At 40.3% G+C, this 25,521-nt stretch overlaps 1 protein-coding gene across 5 annotated transcripts in view; it reads left to right on the plus strand.

Moving 5' to 3' along the window:
- Positions 1–1,021: 1,021 nt before the first annotated feature.
- Positions 1,022–25,521, plus strand: part of LOC146573285 (SEC14-like protein 1) — a 36,267-nt gene continuing 11,767 nt past the window's right edge. For 2 of the 5 annotated variants that reach the window (XM_085277995.1, XM_085277999.1), the window contains exons 1-11: positions 1,024–1,381; positions 1,829–1,854; positions 3,093–3,176; positions 19,367–19,516; positions 19,747–19,878; positions 22,109–22,237; positions 22,669–22,933; positions 23,440–23,549; positions 23,792–23,981; positions 24,615–24,703; positions 25,173–25,243. In XM_085277995.1, coding sequence (XP_085134121.1) covers positions 1,849–1,854; positions 3,093–3,176; positions 19,367–19,516; positions 19,747–19,878; positions 22,109–22,237; positions 22,669–22,933; positions 23,440–23,549; positions 23,792–23,981; positions 24,615–24,703; positions 25,173–25,243 — 1,226 coding nt within the window. In that variant the 5' untranslated portion in view covers positions 1,024–1,381; positions 1,829–1,848. Of the gene's footprint in view, positions 1,382–1,828; positions 1,855–3,092; positions 3,177–19,366; positions 19,517–19,746; positions 19,879–22,108; positions 22,238–22,668; positions 22,934–23,439; positions 23,550–23,791; positions 23,982–24,614; positions 24,704–25,172; positions 25,244–25,521 lie in introns of all 5 variants that reach the window. The other 3 variants (XM_085277994.1, XM_085277997.1, XM_085277996.1) reach the window with 3 other exon arrangements.

Below are 25,521 nucleotides of genomic sequence, written 5' to 3' on the forward strand. Positions count from 1 at the left end.
ACTTTGGTGCTGGGCTGGTGAAAAGTGACTTTTTGGAAAGTAACTGTAATGTATTCACAACATTATTTTGCAGTGTCGCTGAGACAGTGCCTGATCTTACGTCTTTGTGTTAGTATTACACAATGCTGTTAGTACTACACACGTAAAGCAGCTGTAAGAGACCAGCACCAGACCACCACCAAACAACTTTTCTTTGTAGGGTAAACTTCTCAGGATGAGGCCAGAAAGTGTAGACAACTAAGTAAAAGTAATTAAACTCAAAAACTCTAAAATTTAAGCTATATAAGCCACTTAAAATACGTATGGACACTGTTTGCACTCACAAATTAACATGATCTAACTCATAACAGAAACACCAGTAATCTGGACAGATAAGGTGGTAGCCCCCTTTTTGGCACATAAGTTCCTCCTTTTTGTCCTCTCTTTCTTTACATCCTCCTAATAATCATTCATACTTATATATATATTGACCTCTATGGCAGAGTGAGAGCCACATAGGCAGTTAGAGTAAACCAGGCCCTTTACCTGTCACCTGCATATGTTTTCTATGTCAGTGAATGATCAAATATTCACATTTCTTGTGCCCCTCTACCCCCCACACAAACACTTTTGAAAATTCTTTAATCACCCCGATCTACGTAAACTTTAAATTAAGAATCAAGTCAGGATAATAATAAAAACTCATGTCAACTGAATTATTATTTTATTGCAGAGAACATGAACTACAGTGCACACACAGCCCATAAGGGGCATTTACAGCTTATGCAACCAGCGCAGCGTCATCCGTCAGATTAACACAGCTCGTTTCACCTGCTGTACCGTAAAACTCCCAATATTTAGAGCTAAAATGTAAAACGTAAAAGCAGAGAAGCATTTATTATTATTATTTTTTATTTAATGTTTTCAGAATTTCAATGATAATACTGACTGTCCTCTGCTGTGTGTCCTTCACTTGAACAGAAGAGGTCGGGCACGCTGCGGGTTTTATGAAAGAGGTGGAAAAAAACTGAGCTTAGAAAACGGGGAGGAGCGACGGTACCACAGGCATGACAGCGAGGGAGGGAGACCGTCTCCTGTGTCCAAACACCATCTACTTATAGGAGTGATTTAACAGCGAGCTATAAGGGATATTTAGTTTGTTGATCTTGGGATGCTCGTCGCTGTGAGGCTCTGAGAAGGACTCGCCAAAGGGTTTGATAAATATTCCGGCTTAATGGCCAGCTAGCATAACAAAGCTAACTGCTGTTAGCCGCTGGAGCCGGAGAAGTGTAGAGCCGAAGAGGGAAATGGCATGAGTTCCGTCGGATAGCCCTCACAGAAGAAACGACCACTGACAAGAATCAACCTGTTAACAACATTTCTTTACCTTTCTAAATCACAGGTAAGATCCGTTAATTTGATGTGTGTCAAGATAATATAATATCGACTTATAAAGTTAGGCTAGTCTCAGCGAGCGCTGTTTGTGTGGCAGCTAGCAAGCCGTCGTTTCAAATGCTGTTAACCACTATGAGTCAGTACCAAAATCCCCATCTTTTTTTTCTTTAAAAAATATTTGTTTAATATTTTTTAACAGTGTTGAAAATTGAGGACAAAAAAGTCAGTTTTGGATTAGTTAAAACTGTGACGTTACAAATAGTTCCTTTAAGCAGAAGACCAAAACAAGCTAGAACAAAAAACAAAAACGAGTAAACCGTGAGAAGAGGCTGCTTAAAATCAGTGGGAAGCGATCAGTAAAGATGGTTGGGTACTAAACTTAACGGGCATATCGGTCACTGAAGTCTCCTAATTAGCACGTTCTGAAGTCATTGTCTTGTTTGTGTCTTTGAAGTTGCCAACAGATCCTGAAGCATGACGGTAATTATGTACTGCAGTAGCAATCGTCAAGACATGTGGTGTTTAGCAAAGGGATACTGTAGCAGTATGTATCCTGTGTGACCTAGACTGGTTATTATTAGTCTGTCCGCCCTGATCCCTTTATTAAGTAGTGCAGGGACGTTGGCTCACACCCCTCCTTGCAGACATATACCCATCAAAGCATAGCAGGAGTTATAGACATGTAGCAACACGCTGAGCAAAAACACATGAAATCCAAGGACTGATCTGTACTTTTTTTTTTTATTTTATTTAAATTGACTCTCATGCTGTTCTCTCTGTGTTAGTGCTCTAAGTCAGGAGTGTCACACCCAGTTTGTGGGTCTCAAATGGGCCTGACAAATAACACAACAGAACTCCTGGGTCAGATTCAAACTTAAAAAAACAAACAAAAACAAACTGCAACTATAAGCCCATGTGAAAGACCTCTTACCCTACTCCTCAGAAAATCAAATGCCAGATATCATTAGTTAGTACTTGTTAAATCCTTTTTTAAAAAAATTTTTTAAGCAATTTTTTTAGACAGTGGGAGAATTCTCAGGTTTTCCTCATGTCACAGCTGTAAGTTACAGTTCAAAGAAGTGGAAATACCCTGGGCTGCATATGCACCACTGCTCTAGTTGTTTACCTTACCTTGCTGTTTTGTATTTAAATGGACAGGATTTTTTTTTCCTGTATTAAAACTGAACTGGACTAAAATATATTTTTATCCATCTTGGTGATTTTCCTTTGGAACCCCAAAGCTTCTCTGTTGTGTACAAACATTTTTGATGGGTAGGGAAAACCCTGTTAGAGTGCTGTCATGTGCAGCTTTGACCCAAGCTTCTGCAGCTGATGTTAGCATAGTTATACTCCTGTAGTTTGCAGTGATAAGCCATTGCAGCAGCACTGCTTATGTGATAAAGTAGTAAGAAATGCTGCATCCATTGATCAGCGAGGTCCTTGGTCAGGAGAGTTCCCTTCAGATAAGGAAACACACACACACAGCAGCACCTGGCTTCACTCGGCATCACGCCATCAGTCAGCCAAAACACAGCTCATCCTAATTGCACATCAAGCCTCTCGCTGAAGGACCAGATGCAGCTATAATGCTGTAATTTTAGCACTTAGCAAGTGGTTATTCTAAAGAATGACTCAGATACAGCCCCGCTTCTTAGATTTCTTCCCCAAATGTCTGTAATCACTGCTGATTGATTTTGATCTTATGTTCTTCTGTTCAGATCGTTGGCATAATTCCAATCATGGTGCAGAAATACCAGTCACCTGTGCGGGTGTACAAGCATCCCTTTGAGCTGGTGATGGCGGTAAGTGTTTTTATCTTTACTCGCTCTACCACCTGTCCACATGTATTTTGTATGCAATAGATGCAGTTATGCAATGTACACAGGTGGTTGCTTCAAAGGTTTGGAGTTAGTCACTGAATTATGCACCTTGCATGTGAGTAGCTCAGAGATTGAAAATGCATGCAGTCTGTTTTGTGTTACGGTCTTTAAGAAGCCAATGATTAACTGCAACGATAAACTGTAGCGTAGCTAGAAGAGAACATCCTCAATAGCCTGTTTAGAAGGTTTGTAGACCTCTCCGCAAGGTTTTTACAGACGTAGACTTGGTCATTTCAAAGTAATCCTGTGAAGAGACAGATAAAAGGCACTAAATGATGCCTCCCACTCAGCTTTAGATTTGGTAGATAATTAGGAGGTCAAACCCATGCAAGGAACACTCACACTCATGGGCCATGCAGCCCCCCGAAACAGCTGACTGCCTCATATGGCTTGTCATCTTGTGGTTTAAGATCTGTTCATTTGTTCAGTAAGATGTAGAACCACTGTGCACACTTGTTGGTAGCTGAATGTACAACAAGACTGTGTTTTTATGGCAAACTGAAAGTCCCACCAGTCTTTGTGCCGGTAGTCTGCTTGCAGCATAAAAAATTCACTGCCCTGCTTTGCTTTTAGTGTGTTTTTTGTACACTGTCAGCCACGAGTGCCTGTGTCAAGTGCACAGAATGGATTTACTTGTTCCTCTCTTCTTTTTGCGCTTTTCTAAATGGGTGTCTTAGAAGTGTTCCTAGTGCCATTTGTGTTCTCCATCCCTCAAATTTGGACTTGTTCTGTTACCCTTTTTTGGCATTTAGCCTGTCTCACATATTCACTAATCTCTCCTTGCTGGAGAGCTGCAGGGGCAGGAGATGGTTGATGTAAGAGTTTGTTCACAGGAAAACAGAACTGACTAAACCCCTATGGTGTAATGTCTTTTACTGCTGTGGTGTAATGACAACTCTGGGTCTGTAACATGAATCAGATTCACTTGTCATAGCAATGGTCTGTCATTTAAGTGAGACCTGTTTTGCTTTTACACGGAGAAAAGAATGAGGCAAACTGCTCTGTAAAAACAAGCCCAATGGATGCTTTGCTCAGCAGTGCTTTGACCTCAGCTGCTGCTTGTCAGTAATGTGGTATCAGTACACGTTTGCAGGCACTCGCTCTGATTATACAACCACCAGTTTTAGACAAACAGCTCTACTGTGCTGATAACGTCAGCAATATGTACTTTTTTCTTAATTATCTATTTAAATTCCTGCATGAAGTTGGTTTGTAGTTTCACCTCCCTTCAGCACTGTGTTGTGCTGCAGGTGCAGTTTTCTTTAAATGGAAATCAGCTTTCGACACGGACAAGAACCAGGATGCAGGAACACTAAATCTCCTTAGCACAGGCTGGACTGAGCAGCAGGCAAAGAGATGGCTATAAATAGATGGCCCGTACCCACACCTGGTTGTACACACGCAGCCAAAGAGGGGAAACGGTAATAATAGTGAAACTGACTTGTATGTAATTTGTAAGCCCCAGATAATCCACCCCGTGTGCTTTTTGAAGATGGGACAAAACTAATGGAGTAACCCCTTGATGTTTTTAAACTAGGCCAGCAACAGACGGCGGACCTCTTTAGCTTTTAATTTTGTATTGTGTGACATTATGACTCATGCACAATACGGTGTTGTTAATTTGAATTATTGCTGGGGTAAAATGGACATTGCAGTCAGTTTGAAGCTGAGTTTGCATTTGGAGTCTCTTCCCCTCCCTGTGACTTTTCTCTGCAGTGAGTGTTTTTGCAGACACTGCAGAGCAGACTTAATGGTGCGTCACAACCCTTGGTGGCTCTTTTTTTTTTTTTCTTTCTCAACCCAGTGAAACCTCTCCTCTCACTTCCGCTATAGTAGTAGGTCTGTCACCACAGCAGTACAGTTATGCAGCAATAAGAACATCCTGGGCTTGTGGGAAGCCAACATGAACACCGATGTCTACTTCTGATGCACTGTACCAACACAGACCAGGTTCTTTGTGTGAGGACCGCTTTCATTTTTGGTTTACATCCGTGGTGTCAAACAAAGTGTGGGAGCCAGTCTAACAGATTTTTATTTGCTTGCATACAGTTGTATTTTTTGCAGCGTGGAAAAACTGGGACATATTTAACTTGAGATATGTCAGACTGCTCATCAGGTTTGTAAAGATAAAGAAATGTTAGGGTTATCTGTGTGTACCTAAACATATTTACAGAAAGAGAATCAGTTTAGAGGGCTTTTTATTGGGTATTATGCAATGGATGTAGTGTGTGGCCCACTCAAAATCAAATTGGGATTTCTGTGGCACGCAGATTACAATGAGTTTTACACCCATGCTTTACATGGAATTATGCAGGGTATGTCCAAATAACTAACATCTGTTCATTTCCCTGTATTGACCGTGCTATTCGTTCTTATGGTTCCTTTTGCCAGAGGCTTCTGAAAAATTTGCCAGTAATGGCTTATTCTTCTGGTCTGGTAGGGGATTTGACACTTAGCTTTGAGGAATTTGGTGCTTTCTGTCCACTTGAGTCTGTTGTTTGGGTACTGTTAGTGCTTTGAAAACCCTTTTACTGAGCTAAAAACTAAGGCTCCATGTTCTCCTCTGAAAGCCACACGCTGCATTCTTTTTGTCAAGATGAAATACCGCCTCTCTTCTCTTAACCCTGAGAAGCCACTCGGCTCACTGACAGGTGCTATCAGAGAGTTTCCAAGATCTATCTAACACTGCTGTGGCTTCATTGTGCTGTTGCATAAATCAGGCTCGAGTCACAGATGCCCTTTAGCTGTGTTTGTTCTGCAGCATTTACTGCGCCTTCTTCTGAACATGGATTCTCAGTATTCCCAGTGTTGGTGACTTGTGTTGCAGTGTCTCTGTTATTGCACGTATCAGCTCCTGCAGCTCCTTTGGAGCTGGAATGCAATGCAGTTGACCTTAAATGTGCAGTCATGCCCAACTCTGCTTGTTGTTGTTCAAATCTGACTTTAAATCAGTCATTTGAAAGTAACTGTTAAGGGAATATTGTGCATCGTAGAGTGGTGTTATACCTGTTTTGATTTGTTTTGTTGGCGCTGTGAAGCACATTGCAGTGTAATTGCCAAAGATTATCCAAATAAACTTGTCAGAACTACACATGGCAAGTAACAAAAGCTTCAGCTTTATTCTCCTCCCTGATTTTTAAGAAATTGTGAGTCACCGGTGAGAAATGTTCAGTATGCATCCTAATAAAACATAATTAACTTCTTTTTTAGGTAACTCAATCAAAAAACCTCTTGTCCGTTGGAAAGCACAGCTCAGTTGGTGGCTTTGTATCAGCAATTGCCTACTGGGTTTGTTTGAGCTGTCTAAAAGTACACAAACATTGATGTGCATTAGTATTGACCTTGATAACCTTCTTATCTCTCCACAAAGTTGGTCTGTTTTTCTATTACTGAAGTAAGGAAATATATCAGCATTTTTTTTTTTTTTTTAATTTCCCTTGACCACAGCAATCCCTTGTTTCTCTGTCCACATCTCAATAACAGGAAATATAGTTGTTGCTGCTGTTATCGCGCCAGTCCAGTCTCAGAGCCTCCAGTTTATCCTCAGGGAGTCACAGTGGAATGTCAAAAACGCAACGCAATACACCCCTTGCTGCTGTTTTATGCCTGTGGGGAGGGTTGTTTCTAGAACACATCCACAGATGAAGAATGACTTCAACAGCCACAGGAGAAATAAAAATTTGGCTGACCCTGGAGTAGTTATTATCCACTAAGTCCGTGCTGTTATAGTTGAGCTTAAAGGACAATAACTATTCCTGAAGTCCCTCAGCTCCCAGATTAATACTCATGCTACAGAGGGAGAGAGGGTATTAAACGAATGAAAGCCCTTCGTTAGCCTGACCTGCTCCATGGAAACACATGTGTCTGTGGCTAATCCACAAAGACAAAGTGCTTTGGTCCTGTTCTCCAATCCCAGCAGAGTTTCTGTGGAGAAAAAACAGGATGTTCCATGTTGGTACAATACCTACTGGAATTACAGGCAGCAACGACGGGGGAAACGTGCTTCTTAGTGACTTAACTCTCCTTATTAGTTAGAGCACCAAAAAGATACAGTGTACTTTAGATAATTAATGTTTTCACGGTGAGCTTCAGAATGAAATTGGATTGTTTTAAAGATGATCAGAATATGAACAAGACATTTTACAATTGTCAAAATGTGGCATAAATGCATTACAGAAAGTTTTGTAAACAGATCATACAAAGGACGAGAGGTAGCAGGGTAAACTAAACTTGCGGGTCTTAAAGGATGCCACAAGAAGAAAGGGGGGAAGAGACTGAAGAGGAAAATGAGGGGCCCGGATGGTGTTAACTACTTACTAAACTGAACTTGACCTACAAATACAGTCACCTAGGGCTACAGCAGCGTGACGGCCGATTCTCTGAATTTCAGTTTTTGTTTTTTTGCTCGTCTCTCTCTGTGGGACGAACACTGTTAGAGTCGAAGGTTGAGGTTGGAGAGTGAAAGCATGTATCGCACACTTACTTCACTGGTACACACAACACAAAGGTACACCGGAACCTGGTGTTTGTTGTGTGAAGCTGGTACCTAATGCTCCTTAATGAGGCCCTTCGTGTATGCCCGAAAGTGCTGTTTATCTATCTCTTTGGTGTTAGTTATATACGGGTTAGAGCCAGCAGTGTGACACACATGACATTTAAACAGAAACCTACTTATGAAATGAGTACCCCCTCTCACGTGCTGAGCGGTGCGATCTAAGGACCGTAGACTGTGATGACCTGGATGACTGAGAACCTTCACACACACGAGTGGTGCGATGTTATTTATTTTTTAATACACACTTGGGGATTTTGCATATAGTGGCTCATAATTAACTCAAGCCTATACATACATTTTGTTTATCAAATGGGCAAAAGCGTCAAGTAAATGCACAGAATTGTTGTGCACCCAAAGAAAAACCAGAGTAGCTCTGTGCAAGTCGAATACTTGCTTCCCTTTTGGTGTCCCATATTTTTGCTTTCCTCCTTCTCACCGTCTCTCCTTTTACTGTTTTTTTTATTTATTTTTTTATTTTTTTATTTTTTTCGGGCCTTTCTCAAAAACTGGTTCACGAAACCTTTGCCAACAGGGCACATGAGATGAGCTTTCAAATTCGATGTAGGAAATAGTTCAGTCAGTCTCTTCTTCCGTTATGCAAATTGGAAATAAAAACGTTTTATTCAAGGATGTCCACTGATGGTTGCATAACACCACCAAACCCACATGTTTGAGATAACAGTGCTGCAGAGTGTGAACAAAGCAGGCGTTGTTAATGAAATGTTATAGCTTTTAATTCCCTGCAAACAGGTGATTTATCCTTTGAGCATCTTGTGCTTCCTCTCACAGTCTGGATGTAGGTCATTCCTAACACGTTTTTCCAGACTTGCCAACACACTGTTTAGTGAGTGTTTGCTTCCTCGCCAGTGTTTCTAAACTTGGCTCATCCTACTGTCCCCCTTCTCTCTGACTAGCCTGGCTCGTTGCAGGGCAGCTCTGCCAGGGTGGTGTCCTATCCTACCATGCTCTGACCCATTTAGGACCAGTTGTGGTTAAAGGATTTTTCACCCCACTTCTTTTTTGCAGAAGCATCCTGATCTTTAGTCTATTGTTTTAATCCCTGTTTGAGCCATAGGATTGACTGTGGCTTCTATCACTTAATGGTCTCACATGTAAAGGAATCTACTTGTATAACAAAAGCCCTTCTTTTATGTCATAGTTGAACAGAGGAATTGGGTCATTTTATTAATTCACCCGTTTTCTTTCTTTCTTTTTTCTCACATGACATATTTCTGTTGAAAACGAGAGCACAGTTAATTCATTCATGCCGGCAATTTAGACAGTATCTCAAGGGCGATGCATCAGAACAGAATTTAGCCTGCTCTAGTGAAATGTTTGATTATTGAGCTATTTAAAAATGCTTTATCATTAGCTTTTCTCAGCATTGCGCTTCTGATTCAGTATTTCATCCACTCCTACAGTGTGTAATTCAGTTACTCGACTAGATGATGTTTGCCAGAAACAGTGAAGAGTTATGGCCTGCGTTGGGCAGAGGCTCTTATCGTCCGGTGTGCTGCTTCAAACGACATTAATCGAGGACCATCAGGCACCACCATGTGACCGTGTGAGCCAATGAGAAAACTCTGCCGCTGATTTCATTCACTGATCATCAAGACACTCATTCACCCTCTTTCCTGCTGCAAGGTCGAGATGCTGCCCCTGTAGCTTCCCTCCCCCACCCTGCTCTCCTTTGCCAGATGAACGCGCTCAGTCATACTCTTATACAATGACCCTTTTGCCTGTTTAAAATGCAGTCATCCTGCAGTATGGCAAGAAATTGTGACTCAGATTTGTGTGGCAGAGATGTGACATTAGGAGTATTTGTACAGTATATTATAACATTTTTATTATGTTTGTGTTCACTGCCATATTTCCTCATAATTTTAGGGACTGGGTAAAGCTCCTTCTCACTTGCAAATTACATAATTTTAATGTTTAGTAGTCCCGCCCCCAGTGAAATTACAGACAAATAGCCCAAGAAGTCTTGCTGTGAATGCCTTTTAGCTTTCTTAACATGCACTGCAGTTATTTCAGCCATGTCTAAAATAAATCAGTGATGTTTTTTCAGCATTTACAGAAATTGCCTAATAAAATGTTAATTTGCATCTTTCACCCATGATAGGAGAATGAGCAATGGCAGCAATAAATATAATGTGCCAGCACTTCTTTCTTTTACTGTAAAGTGGGATGTTAATAAAGCTTCAGTTTCCCGTAACCCAGTTTTAATGATTTCTCATAAGCCTTTATGCAGTGCTTTCTACTTCAAATAGTTGGCACAGGTAGAGGCAGATTTCGTCATCTTTTCACTCTTCATTTCAGAGTCAGCTGCTTGTAAATTGATGTGTGTGCGCGTGCGTGCGTGCGCTTGTGTTGGGGGAGGAATGACCTCTAAAAATAATGTGTGCTTCATATTATAATAGGGGTATCTTTGGCTCAGGAGGTAGAGCAGGCCATCCACTAATCAGTAGTTGGTCTGCCAAATATCATTGGGCCAAGATGCTAATCCCAGGATGCTCTCTGATGCATCCATAGGAGTGTTAAAGCACTTAAGCATAGAAAAAGGGCCTCTTTTACAAGTTGTGTTAAGCACTTTGAGTTCTCAGGTAGAGCAGAAAAGTGCTATATAAGAAGCACTCCATTTACCATTTACTTTTAATGCAGGGCCAGTCAATTTTAATAGAATTTTTAATTTAATTTCTCATCAAATAAAAGTTGATGTATCAAATTTGGCTAACAGTAATCTTCCTATATCTGTCTACCCGTCCAACAATTTGCAACAATTACTGCTCCTCCAATTAAATGATGCTCATTGAATTTAATCAGACTTGAACACACTGATCACCTAATGCGTCTTCACCCAAACTGCTTAAGGTCAATGTCTTTAGTTAATTGCAATCTGAAGAAATGGGTGTAGGAAATCATTTCTTTTTTTGGTCAGGGTAACTGTTATTGTTTTTACATAAGTTATAGTCTACTCGTAACGTTCAGTGTAGACCAAACACGGAATACATTGTTGTGAAATGTATTATCATTTCACAAAAAAGTCTTAGTAAGGGGTTTTTATAATTTGACACATAATTGTTTCAGCACTTTTTGTATCTCTGAGTTGACAGTGTTGAATCTTACTTGACAGATTTGTGTCTCAGTAATTCTTACACAAGCAAAATATGCCTATAGCTGAGCTTTTCTTATTTTTTTACAGTGATGAGTTTTTGATTACAGACAGATGGCCATCTGCTGGTTCCTCTTCCCTCGTGCACGCATTTAACAAGCCATGCATGCACACCCTGGCAATACAGTTTAGCATATTATTTAGGCCGGCAAAAATTTAGGAGCTTTATGTAAGGTCTGTGTACTTGGCAGATTTCCCCTCCTCCCTCCGAGTTGGTAGTTCCAGGCGGTTCTGCCATTACAATGCACACAGTGAGATCACTGCAAGGAGAGAAGTGGGTGGTATGGCATGCACGGACCAAAGGCTCTGCTGTGTTTTCAGTCAACAGCTTGTTCTTGCTCCTGCCCCTCATGAGACTATACCTAGGCTCAGACTTTTAACCTGGCAATAAAATAAGGTAAACAAAATCTTCATCAGCATCGGAGACTGAACTCATGGAGGAGGTTAGGAAACTGCAGGATAAGTTTCCAAGAATGCTTTCACTTACTTGACCTCTTACAAACTATTCAAATGCTCGATCTGTACATATGCATTCAAAGGTAACGTGAGTCATATTTAAACCAGTCTCACTGAAAGCTCTGTTTCACCAAACTGGTTTGGGCCTTTAAAAAAAAAAAGAAAAAAGTTTTACTAAATAATAATTAAAAAAATAAACTTTTTTGTTTTATTTTTTCTGTGCTTTTCATGCATGTATTTTCCTTAATTTAGGGTTCAAGTATATTGCTTTGTTTATTTAAATGTCTGATTTCCTTGGGCTGTGCTATGGAAATAGCTGATGTCACAGTTTTAAATAAAGCTTTAAAATTTGCTTCTCTTTAGGCTGTCATAGTTTTTGGCTAAATCCGCACTTGTACTTAGCATATTTTAAATCAAACTATGCCAATACTTGAATGTCATTGATATACACTGGACATATCTTCTGTACATCTAAGCTATTACTCACATGCACAGAATTGCTGTCTTGTGATCAAGAAAGAGGCACCTGTTGAGTTATAAGACCCCATCAAGTAGCAAACATGGCTGTTATTGTTTTCGTTAGTCTCAATTTATACCAGTCCAGACTAAAACCTAAATGCCTGTGGTTTTAAAGTAAGAGTCAAAAATGCTTCGACAAACCCTGTTATTGCATACATCAAATTTTGAAAGTGATGCCTTTCAGCAAATTTACATGTTAGATAAAATGGTATAAAATCTCTAAGGTGAAAGTGAAATTTACTCTAAATTCCAATCATAACTAATCATAATCTTCTTTCTCTTTCTTTCTTTCTTGCTTTCTGAGCTTCCTGTACTTTGATGTTTCTAAATAAACTGAAAGATTTAAAAGCAATCACATTGCAGACATGAAAGAGATTCTCACCTTGGTTTTACTACAAAAAAAATTAAGCTTCTGTTAGCTATTATCTCTAATCTGTGCATCCCTAATGCACACTCTGATTTATTGGATGTAAAGTATTTATCAGAGAAAATGATTTTTAAATATATTTTACATTGACATTTTTTTTCCAGCATCCCCTGTGGCTGAGTTTGCAAGAAGAAACCCACAATTTTCAGGCTGCCTCTTTCGTAACTTTCCTCTTTGGTAATGACCCAGTTTTAGCTTAAGCTTTGCTCTCTGAAGTAAAATCAGGATTTCTTTTTTCCCCTGTTTCCATTTTCCATTCTTCCTACTTCATTCTCCGTCACCTAGTCACCTCAAATTATATAAACGCAAGTCAGCAAGGTCTTGTGCGTCAGGGCCATTATTTTCAGGGGCAGGTTTTGGGTTTCATTGAAAACTTGTCTCATGAATGAACATGACGTTATCTGTCATTTGGCAGCACTGGCATTTCGTCAGTGCCCAGTAATAGCCACAACTGGAACACTCATCTGCATCCTTAATGGCTTTCATTCAAATGGTTTTTGGTATCCTCTTTGCAAGGAGCGGCAAACATAACACGACCACCCCAATTTAAATATATATGGATGTGGTGGGCAATGTCAAACAAAAGTAAAAAACACGGTTCTGGGCTAGGATGTGATGTCCACCGCTATATAATGACGTCCATAACGGGTCAAACCCCGGATAGCCTGGGGTGGTGGGAGGGAACCCTTAATGATTTTTGCTACCAAATACAGGCTAACCAACGTCACACCCGTGCCAGCAGCCCTCACACAAAACCAGGTTTTGTTTGTCTTACGTCAAGGGTGGTGTTTGTTATGCAACATGTATCGGGTCTTTAAGAGGAAACCTTTTGAGAGTGGGCCTCATAAGCGTGACTTAAATACACAGAAATGACAGAAGAAAAAACTGTGTTAGTCATTGTAACTGAAGAGGAAAAGAGCCACAGTTTACTGTGTGTACGCTTGAATGGCCCTGTGAATAAAACATTAAAGTGGTTCTTGTGAATTTCCTCTGAGGCAGCGCAGCCAGATTAGCTGCTGTATGTCAGCTTTGCTGTGCTGTGTGTGCTGGTTTGTTTTGACATTGTCTCTAATCTGTCGTAATCAAGTATCTTAATCTTAATAATGCAGCCCCCCACCGTGCCCCACCTCCTCAACGAAAATGTTCCCATTTTCCCAGACAGCTATTAAAAATAGCCGAGTCTGACCCTTGAGCGACTGTCGTCTCTGTTACACAACCATTTTCATAAGCTCCAGAGATGTGACACTACTGCCGAGGAAGCTGGAAGTGTTCTCTGATTAGTGTTAGTCCCCAGAGACCTACAGGCCAAGCATTTTCGACTTAGTCTTTAGCAGATTGACCCTAGTGTCTCTCAGGATTGACAAGGTGCCATTTTTATCTAAGACGCAGAACACCCAAGAAGTGGGATTAAGCCATGTAAAATCTGGCAGCTAAAAGAAAATGGTGTCAACCAAAAACTGGTCGCTAAGCCCTGAAAGCTTGATGAAATCCGATACACTAAAACATTTAACAGGAAATTAGCTCTTGCTTGCTATCATCTGTAATTTACCTTTATTTATTTATTTATTTATTTATTTATTTTAAATTAGAGACTTAAGTAGTTAGAAACATCGTGCCAGAGCTATAAAAAATATATTAGCCAGTTGGTTAATTTATGTCTTTTCATCCAGTTCAGTACTAAGCATTTTCTTATGTTGTGGCTAAGAACGTGACTCTATGTCATCAACATGTCCTCTAGTCTGCACCTGGGCTTTCGCTGGCAGATAAAGTGATAGTGCTGATGTTTTTGCGCTAAATGTTCCCAGTCGTGTTTCTTTTCCAATCTTAAGAGCAAAACTAGGTCATTTTCTGCCACCCTTGATACTTATGCGTGGTTTCTGCTAGAAAAGTTGTTAGACTCAGCAGCTTTTATTGTGTGGGCGTTGAGAGATTTAACATGGCACTATCCACCTGCTGCATGTACAGTCTGTGTTGCACAGATTGAACTGCAGATCTGTGTAGGTAGAGATCTCACTGCTGATAAGAGGAGAAAGCGAATCTCTCTCTGGTGTAAATGCATCCGAACGGTCTTAAACGGTCAGAGGCAGTAGTCAGTTTGTGCAGAAAATAAAGGTTTTATGTGCTGCAAAACTTTCAGGCTTGAATTTATTAAATTGTTCCTGACGCTAACAACATACTGTAACAAGATATAACATGATTCTGTTTAGCAGTATTGTTTTAATCTTACATATCCGATCGACCTAGGTCAGTAAAGGTAAAGATGTGCTAAGTTAGCTATTCATTTTCAGCATATCCGAAACTATGCACACTGGGCATAAAATGGGTCAGATGTCAAAACACCTCTTCAGCGCTTCTGCACAGTCGCTTGTAATTTGATTGTTGAAGATATTTTGGGAATTTTTTTTCCTGATGTTTATGTGCCAAATAGATAAAATTGTTTGAGGAACTGGAGCCAAATAAAAGAAATAAGACAACAACAAAGGCAGATTAGTCAGGTGGTTAACTACTTGACTTTTTTCCTGAATTTGTTTGGATTGGATTTGCAGCTATATTTAAGGGGTTTTTTTGTCTTTTCTTTTTTTTTTTCTATATCCCACCATTAAAGGCCAGATAATAGCTGGGCTACCTGCCAGAACTACTACTTCTTGCCTGGTATTATATTACACACACGCACTATGTGGTCCTTTGTAGTCTTAAAGTTGATTGTGTACTCCCCAGAACTCTTGGAACTTCCTGAATCTCCCTTCCTGTGCAGGATTAGCTTTATTTTCCAGACCCGTGCCTTAATCAACACTGCTGTTTTTCTCCAAAGGAGAAACTGTTTTGTGTATGCAGGAAGGATGTAAGTAACAGTATATTGTTATATATTTTCTCTCATTCACTCCTGGAAAGAACAAACAAATTCCAGGAACCATTACTCAGGGTTTGGCCACTTGAGGTATGTCTGATTCTCTAAACCGTGGAAGCTGGTGGAGGAGGGTGTCCTTAAACCTGTTCTTTAAAATACCTGGAGTCTGGAAACTTGGAAATATTTTGTTCTGTTATGTTCCAGGAAAGAGTATTGGCAAAGGGCAAATGAATATTTACAGTGGTGGAGTTTGGTTGCCATGTATGTTTGGCTTGATGTGTCATCAGTGCCTGCTTTTTATTTCAGTGACTCAATCGAGGGCGGGAAAATGTTTGTCTTGTTCCGGCTGGTTTGTTTTCTTACAGAAAACTTCTGGGTTTGGATTTCAAGTGCTGCAGGTATCAGCTTTAATAAAACACGCATCATGTTGATGGTTATACATTGTTTTTATACACTCAATTGAAACATCTAGGAAAGCCTCTTATCTTTTACCGGAACACTGGACAAGAGAAGCCCAATCTATTGTCTCAGGGATTACAAGTAGATACACTGAAACTACTTTAACCAAAACTTTAACAATATTTAATATAAGTGTCCACCGCTATAACAGCGTTGCAAAAATATATAGAAAAGCTTTTTCAGTCCCCTTTAATGGAATAACAGAAGCCAAACTATTTGTTAGCTTTCGATTGTAGGTTAATGTAGAGCAGAGTAATCATCAGGATAAATGCCAAATAGCCTGGATGTTTACTTCATGCTGGCACACATGTGCATTTAGCTGTCATTTGAGTCATGCGTGGAGAGCCAATCGTAACATGATGCATCATGTGGTGAGTTGGCACATCCGAGATAAGCTGTAGTGTTTGATAACCTTAGGCACTGGTTCTAGAAGAAGATGTTTTGGCCTTTGCCTAAAGTTTTTATTTTCAGTCCTGCATCTCATTGGTCATGGTAAAATCTTTAATTATTTATAGTTGCACCAGTGTCCAAAATATTCAGTGTATTACTGGCTTTCTGTTTAAGTATGTGATTTTTTTCTTTTTTCTTTTTTTGTGTTAGCCACACATTATTGTTGTTGTTATTATTATTATTATTGTTATTGTTATTATTATTATTATTGTTATTATTGCGATGCATAACTGCGCACAGAAGTGAATTTACTCACACTAGTGGAGTCACTTTCTTCTGTGCAGCAAATGGCTAACAACCAATAGAAAAGAAGCCCTGTTGTTTCATGCTTTTAGCAGTCAAGAACCATCAGCTTGAGCTAAGATGCTATCATGGTGCCAAACAAGCCAAGGAGGTATTTAGAATTTGAGGATTTCTACTGAGAGAAAATTGGCCACCTTGAAGAGTCCTGGAGCCTTTGTTGGACCATGTGAAAGTGTGATATGGAGCTCTGTGCTAGGCGAGCTGAAGTGCTTTTACACATGGGCAGTAGAAAAGAGAGTTGCCATAATAGACCACTGGCCTATCTATTTTTGAAACCTTCACATTTGTTATTGCCATCTTGGTGTTTGAAGCTGGACTTTATGAGCGAACGGTGGATTTGACTGAGACAGAAGTCACCGTGCACTCATTGTCTGATGACTTGTGATTTGCCAATAAGCACACCAGGGTAATCCTTTCTTCTGATTCTAATAATTGTAATTTACAAAACGAACTTCATGATTCATTTCATGACCTGAAATTAACAACTCATCAGTGATGTATTTATTGAAGTCGCAAAGAGAGGGTCTTTCCTTATCAGCCTGTACGGTCTTGGAGCCAAAGTGATTGCTTTTTTATTTTGACTCTTTTTTTTTTTTTAGCTGTGGACGCTGGAACTATTTTTTGCACCGTCTATGCGCTCACATGCAATATCCAGGTGCTGATTTAATTTAGGATGGTGTCTGATTTAAAAACTATTGTATTTTTTTTCACAGATAAATCCAGGCCTGAATGTCCCTCAGTGAGCCTTGAGTTAAGACAAGGTTTGAAAAGCCCCGACTTACCCAGAAGGAAAAAAGAAAAAATGTTTTCAGGAATAACCTAGAATCACGACCCTTCTGTTTCCTGTTTTTAATAGTACAACAGCCTGGCTATTTTGGGAACACAAAGCAGTTAAAAGCTGGTTTGTTTCCGCATGAAGTGAAGGCTCTGAAGAAAACGTATTCCTCTTCATGGTTTGCTGAATGATCTGAACCATACAGGATCTAAGCCTGTCGTTGGAATGAAACCTAGTGCTGTTTGTGAAGACGTGACATTTGTGGTTGACTTTGTTGACGTATGATTTTTTTCTTTTCTTTTTTTCTTTTCTTTTTCTTTTTTAAAGGGATGAAATTGACATTTACAGTCAGTGATGTTGTGCTGACGGCAGGACAAAAACCAAACCCCCAGTGTTCCAGAGCATTGGGGCTGAAAAACAGAGCTCAGCATTCATGCAGTCAGTGCACGGTGGGCAGCTCCTCACAGGAATGCCAGGAGCTCCTGAACCCCACTGGCTGCCTCCTCCAACACAAAACTGCTGTTACTCGCCATACTAAACATTCAAAACCTCCTCTTTTGTATTTTTTATATTTTTAAATATAGAAAAGACAAATATTTTAATAGTGAATTTCGAAAGCAAATGGCTCAGTGTTTTAAGAATGTTAAACGTGAGCTTGAATTTAAAGCCTATTTCACACCAATTTGCTGTTCTATGGTTTTCAAAGGACCTCAGGGTTACTGGTTGTCCTTTGCTCCACAAAATAAAGCTCCTTTTGTCAGAGATTCAGCTGACATCCAACTCCACCAACCTCAAAAGTCTTGTGAGCAGCAGTTGATCTTCCAGTTGATCTTGTAAAGTTTGTCCACAGACTTGAATTTCACTCTATGCTTGGATTTTTGAAACCTACGGGCCATGTCTTTATGAAACGGTAAACATGCTGTGGATAGGTTTGCACCACCACATTCCCGACATTGTGTTTTCCCTTTCCCTTTGTTTTTGGTTCTTTCTTTCCTTCTTTGTGTGTGTGTGTGTGTGTGTGTGTGTGTGTGTGTGTGTCTGTGTGTGTGTGTGTGTGCTCTTTGAGTCATAGATAAATGCTCCCATTCATATTTTAGGGAATTAAATTTCAGGATCCAGTTTCAGACAGTACAAAAGAGGAAATATCACGTTAGTAGGATACGTGACAAGGGAGTTTCAGGCTAGTGCAATGTTGTGATAAACTTGGACTGTCGCCAGCACAAGTTATCTGGAAGATCACTGTTTTTATTTTAGACTTGCCTTTCCAGTCGTCTGTTTGGACTTGCTCCTTGCGCAACCACAGTAATCATATCTAAGATGGATGAATGTTGACGATAGAAAAAGAAGTAATGTTCCTGCACTTTGTGCCAGCAGACTCAGTTGTATAACAGCTGGCCGGCCCCTGCAATAGAGCTGAATTTGCCTGTGTTTTGCATTTATGACTAAACGCATTATGGAGCCGGTGTTGTGTTCAAGTACAAAAACTGCTATTGTGTGTTCAACCCTTTGTTGTAAAACAACTGAAAAGCGCTTCATTTGCTTGGATGCCACTGTGGTTCAGCTCAAGTAAGAAGTTTGAAAGTGTACAAAGTTGAAGGAGCTTTATTTAGCCTCTCACCTCTGCTCTACCCGTCCCACCTATTTAAATTCCTCCCTTTTAGAATACATGAAGTGTTTTCTAATGGAGTTCATGTAAACTGGCTGGTGCCATTGTTGCTGAAGTTTTCCTGAGCCTCAGTTGTTTAATTTGAAACAAGCATTAGTGCTGTTCTCTTTCCAAACTGCTGTTTATAAGCCAGTCAAATATCTCTAGTTAAGATAAAAAAAATATTCAACAGATTTTGATATACCATGAGCCCTATAATAGATGTCAGGCACTGTCGACTAACGAACCTTAATCTCTAAACGTGCCGGTGTATGAATATGTCAAATCTGTAGGCAAGAGATAAGCCCTTCGGGTTTTCTATTTAAGTCAGGCTTCTGTTGACTAATCATGTCTAGATGTCAGTTTGGAGAACAACAAAGGAAAAACCCTTCTGAAAATTAACGAGTCAGCAGACTGGAATTATCCTTGGAAATCTAAAAATGTGTTTCCAGCTTAAAAGCTCTGGTGTTAACAGGCTATGCATTTCCTCTTCTCTTTCTCAGGCTTATGAGCGCCGCTTCCCTACTTGTCACCTCATCCCCATGTTTGTGGCGAGTGACGTTGTGAATGAGGAGACCAGTGAGGATGGTTCCACCCAGAAGATTGAGCGCCGCTGTGCCCTGGATGTGGATGCCCCACGCCTTCTCAAAAGGGTTTGTTGTACTTTAGATTTCCAGCAATTGAGTATCATAAATATAGCTTTAATGCTTTACTAATGACTTTAAATATTGTTTTGAGAACAATACATTTCCGTACTCGCCATGATTGTTTTCTTTTACAGAATGTATTAGTGTTAATTTTTGCAAAGGTAGTTTTATCTTTTATTTTCAGTGTCTGTGTTTCATGCCAGTTGCATTTATAATACAAGTTCTATTGTTTACAGATTGCAGGTGTAGACTATGTCTACTTCATCCAGAAAAACACGCTGAACCGAAAGGAGAGGACTCTGCACATTGAGTCCCACAATGAGACCTTCTCCAACAGGGTTGTCGTCCACGAGACATGCTGCTATTCGGTATGTAGCATACTATGGCCTGTAAATGGCCTGTATTTATATAGCGCTTTACTATGGCCTGCATTGCATTTGTATAGCGCTTTTCTAGTCCCTAAGGACCCCAAAGCGCTTTACATATCCAGTCATCCACCCATTCACACACACATTCACACACTGGTGATGGCAAGCTACATTGTAGCCACAGCCACCCTGGGGCGCACTGACAGAGGCGAGGCTGCCGGACACTGGCGCCACCGGGCCCTCTGACCACCACCAGTAGGCAACGGGTGAAGTGTCTTGCCCAAGGACACAACGACCGAGACTGTCCAAGCCGGGGCTCGAACCGGCAACCTTCCGATTACAAGGCGAACTCCCAACTCTTGAGCCACGATCGCCCAACTCTTGAACCACGATCGCCCCTTACTATCAGCAATAGACATTTCAAGCAAAGAGCAAACTGTTAAAATCCCTCACTAATTTTAATGAAAGTCATTTCTCACTTGTTTCAGTGCAGCTGCTGTTTTTATCTTTAAGTAGAATCCACTCTCCTGGTTTTGCTCTACACCTAGCATGCTAACTTCTGGCATAGAAACTCAACCCTTTCACTGAAACTGCTGGAAAAATGCTCAAGAAAATGTCTTTCATGACCAGTACTGATCCTTACCACAAACACTGAGTTAGTTCAGAAAACAGACGTTTGAGGATTGTACAGGTGATCAATATGGGGCTTCCAGAGTGATCTAAAAATAACTGCAAGGATTCTTTAATCCACGTGTACCAGAACCTTGTGTCCACTTTTTTTGTTGGTCCTGTACAGCCAAGGTACATTGCAACCAATTTACATTACCATTTCCTGGTTTAAAGTAACATATTCATTTTAAGGTGGGAGAAGTGTGTATAAATTATACAAAGCAGGCTGTAACATGAAAGTGTGTATTCCTGGGGCAGGTTTTACAGAGGCAAACTAAAACCCAGATCCTGGCAGTGTGACACGCTCAACCCGTTTGGCTATTTAGGCTGACTTGTGCATACAGACAAATGAGCAAACACTGACATGTTCTGTAACGCTGTTGTTCACCTGCTGAATGGCAAGCTGCCACCAGCACAGCCATGTTGATGTTTGTGCCTCCTTTAATCTCTTCCCTGCATCCATGATTGGACTACCACTGAGCCTGCTTCTGTTTGTCTCGGCCCATCTTTCCTTGTGAATTATTTAGTCGTCTGCATTCTGCTTGGTTACTCACAAAATACTGAAATGAAACCAGCATCTCTTTACTTTCTTTCTGCACTATGCGAAACTGTGACTCCAGATGAGCTTATTTATGAATGCATGTGTGCTGAGTTAATGAGGTCAAGCACATTGAGTTAGCCTCCAACCAACTGGAGTGCTAATTTTAGGTCTAAGGCCAAACAGAGGCTTATACTGTGTACTTTAACATGCTGTGATAACAGTAACCAGGATGGACAGTGCTGTTAGACTGAGCTAATGGACCGGGCTAAAGATGAAATATTTTGGTAGTCAAGGGTGAACACGTTACCATCATTATGGCTTTAGAAGCGTGTGACTCTTTATTTACTGATATTGTAGCTTGTGACAAAAAACATTTTTAAATGTATTTCAACAAAAATGTCATTTTGATTCAAGTGTCATCCTAACAAATCCTTCTAGAACCATCATAGATCTAAGATATATGCAGTGTAGAGTGCTATATACTGGCCAGCCAGTCCTTACTACTGCAGTTTGTCCTGAAAACAACACTTTAAGGATTGTGCATAAAAGTCTAGCGGACAAATATAAAATTATTCAAGTCACTGAATTTGATGAGTTTGTTTATGCTTATGTTTATGTTTTTTTTTATGTCCCTGACCCACAGAAACTAATGTTGAGTTTCTCTCCCACTCACTTTAATAACTTCAAAAAGCCATAACTTCAAAAAGAAATAAATTCCAGCTGCCGAGCATGATTGTAGAATGATTTTTGCTATTGCCGAAGATGACCTTCACACAGCACTGAGGGAAATGTGTGTATTTCAAGCTTCATGACTGTTCATGTGTGAAATGCTGGCTAATTTTAACATGGACAGACTGACACACAGACTCCCACTCACAGTGCTCTGTGTGAAAATTGCTTTCTTTGTGCGTCATCATGTAATGAAGCTGGGTGTATGGTTACCATAGTAACATGGTTATGCGGTTCTGTGTTGCTTACAGCTTTAATATAATGTGTGTGTGTGTGTGTGTGTGTGTCCAGGTCCACCCGGAGAATGAAGACTGGACGTGTTTTGAGCAAACCGCCAGTCTGGACATCAAGTCCTTCTTCGGCTTTGAGAGCACCGTGGAAAAGATTGCTATGAAGCAGTATGCCAGCAGTATCAAAAAGGTGTGTTTGTGTGTGCTTATTGTTTCATCCCGTCATTTATGTGTGAATGTACCGATGCACAGTAACATTAAACAACACAATGACTGCGTTATGAATTATTCAGATCTCACTCTGTCCTACGAGGTTAGATGTTTCTGGAACATGACTCAGTCCATCTCACACTGTAATTGCATAAATAAGCTTGTGTAAACTTTTAGACTGGACAGGGCTCTTTTGTTGTGGACCCAGTGAGTCATCCACCTTCATTAATGAACAATGTAGAATACAGTCCTTTCATTTTTTCCTTCTGTTTTCATTAGCTGATGCTTCAGTTTAAAATGACGCTTTAGTTGGAAAATGCTAAACGCTACATGGCCTTTCTTGGTTGAATAAAAACACATGTAGATCATGTTTTTCGGTATTCTCACACTTGTTTTCCTTCCTTCTAACAGGGAAAAGAAATCATAGAATACTACCTAAAGGAGCTGGATGATGAGGGGCTCACTCATGTGCCCCGCTGGAGTCCCTCCTCTCATTCCCTGCCTCTCTCCAGCCCCACCAGCCTCTCAACGAACCAACCTGAGCTTGGAATCGTGCCTGCCGATTCAGTCCCACTGTCTGCAGATGCCAGGGATGGACCCTCACAGGATGCAAAGCAGGACAGCAACTTGCTTCAGAACGACAGCCTCGCAGAGATTCTGCCGGGGACACCAGAAGGTCTGTACCTGAAGATTCAGAAAATGAATCCTAGAAGCTTATTTTAGAATTGTGTATATAATTATATTCTGCAAAAAATGGCTAATATTGAAATCGTATTGTGTAACTAAATTTGGAGGGACATTTTATTTGGTTTATACCACTGCCGCAACAGTTTGTCATCTGCAAGCATCGTTGGAAAAAAAAAACCAACCAGTTAGACAACTTTGGTGAATAATTTAAATAACTGAGGAAAAGTAGTTGCTCAAGAATGGGATGGGTGTGAGAATGGAATTCAGCATCTTGAAAAGTTGTTTACAGTTATGGATGTAATTTCTGAAAAAACATATTTCTTATTGTGAATCGTGACATCCAATTACATATCTGTTGACAGCTAGGGCAAGGCCTTGTTTACAGAATCTAAGATTTTCATTAGAATTTGTGATTTATTGGTGATATTTCAGTAAGTTTATTACACATTAATTTACTATCCAGCAGTCTAACTTTTTGTGTTTTTTATGTTGCAGACAAGCTGGATGCAGACTATATCAAACGTTACCTGGGTGACCTGACACCCCTGCAGGAGAGTTGCCTGATCAGACTGCGCAAGTGGCTTCAGGAGACACACAAGGGAAAGGTACTGCACTGTTTCTCAAAAGGAATAATAACAAAACATGACTGGATACATTATTGATACATTTTGATACATTTGAGTTAGTTATTGCTAAAAGTAATATTTAGCACTACTACTCTATCTTAGCTAGGCTACTGATAATGTTGTATTTTACATTAACTATTCACAAATTAGCTTTATAATGTCTTTAAATAACAGTGATGTGTTTTATGGTGGCAAGTGTAACCATTTCCAACTCTGTTCAGATCCCTAAAGATGAGCACATCCTTCGTTTCTTGCGGGCCAGAGATTTCAACATGGATAAAGCGCGGGAGATCTTGTGCCAGTCTCTGACCTGGAGGAAGCAGCACCAGGTGGACTACTTGCTGGAAACCTGGAGCTCCCCACAGGTTCTTCAGGACTACTACACCGGCGGCTGGCACCACCACGACAAAGGTGGGTTGGTATTTACAGCCGCAACTAAAGATAATTTTATTAGGCATACTGAAATCTTGCATGTGCATCAGTATGGAACCACATGATCTTATGACTTGTGTAGAGCTAAACTTGCACTGTTCCGTAGAGGAGACTCCACTTACACAATCATGCAGTCGTGTTTGCAGTTTTTCAACATAATGTTTTCTTATGTGACTTTACAGTGTAAACAGATCTCAACCATTCTTAGCAACCCGCAGCTCTCAGCCAAGTGTGTAAAATAAAAATGATCTAGCTTGTTGGTGCTACTTGGTTACCCAAATAGTACACACACTCTCACAGTGACAGTCTTCTTTGGAGTAGATTCCTTGGATTCCTTATTTGGGAAAAGAATGAACGTATAAGTCAAACAAAGCTTTTATGTTGCCACACCAGAGCCTATTTAATCTTCTCATTTCCAATTTTCCACAAGTATTAGCCTTGTATCAACAGGGACAAAACATGAAAGCATTCCTCAGTGTACACAATAACTTGTCTTATGTAACAAGAGCAGATGGCCAGCAATGCTGACCTTTCCACTTAGCTTGTAGTCTTTGTGGAATGTAAATCATGTGATATACCATGTAAACATTTATTTAATTTTTAATTTTTCAGACGGCCGTCCTTTGTATATCCTGAGGCTTGGCCAGATGGACACCAAAGGACTGGTGCGCGCTCTCGGGGAGGAGTCTTTGCTCAGACATGTATGTAAAACACACTGTACTGCAGTTAAGGTTTTGTGTTTGTAGTGCAGGTTGATGAGTTTATAGGTCAGACAGGGTTTCTGCCACAATATTTGTTAACTCCTGCTTCTTTGAATTGCACAGGACAATTTGATAACGCACTCATTAATTTACCCCTGTTATCACCCTGATGCTTTGTTCTATTAGTTGCATTTCTACACACAGTTGGTGCAAGAGAGAGAAAAAGTGGGCAATTCAGGCCAGGCAGGCCGCTGGGTTTGTAATACACGGGCGGAAGCGCTGGGTCAGGTCGGTTTTGGATTACAGGTTAGGGAATTAATGTCCGGTGGCATTTCCTGACAGGTAAATTAACACCAGGCTATATACAGAACACAGGCTGTGTAAAGGGTGCTGATTTATAATGTTGCAGTCACTGTGGAGTGGAGTCTGGGAGCCAAGTGTGTCAAATGTACAATTCATGTCACTGCAGGTGCTTTCTATCAATGAGGAGGGTCTGAGACGCTGTGAGGAGAACACAAAGGTGTTTGGTCGGCCAATCAGGTAAACCTTTACAACCTGTCAATATGTTAGATTGTTGAAAAAATCTTGGACCTCTATTATTCACAATATTTGTAAACCAATATATCTCTGCCTCTCAAAGGTGATACTACGTTATATTCCACTGGTCCTTGCTTTAAATCTGCAGACTGTCTTTGAGTTTAGTTCAAGAAAAGAGTAAAACTGAAATGCATCACATATTCAAACAGGGCTTTGACTGGAAGCTCAATTCACAAGTTGTTCCTTGTGGAACAACTCAAGAAAACTGAAGATAAAGACCT

The sequence above is a fragment of the Mchenga conophoros genome, linkage group LG6 (assembly GCF_057382185.1).
Source record: "Mchenga conophoros isolate Kocher_MC1m ecotype Shallow Benthic linkage group LG6, M_conophoros_male_GT1.1, whole genome shotgun sequence".
NCBI lineage: Eukaryota > Metazoa > Chordata > Actinopteri > Cichliformes > Cichlidae > Mchenga > Mchenga conophoros.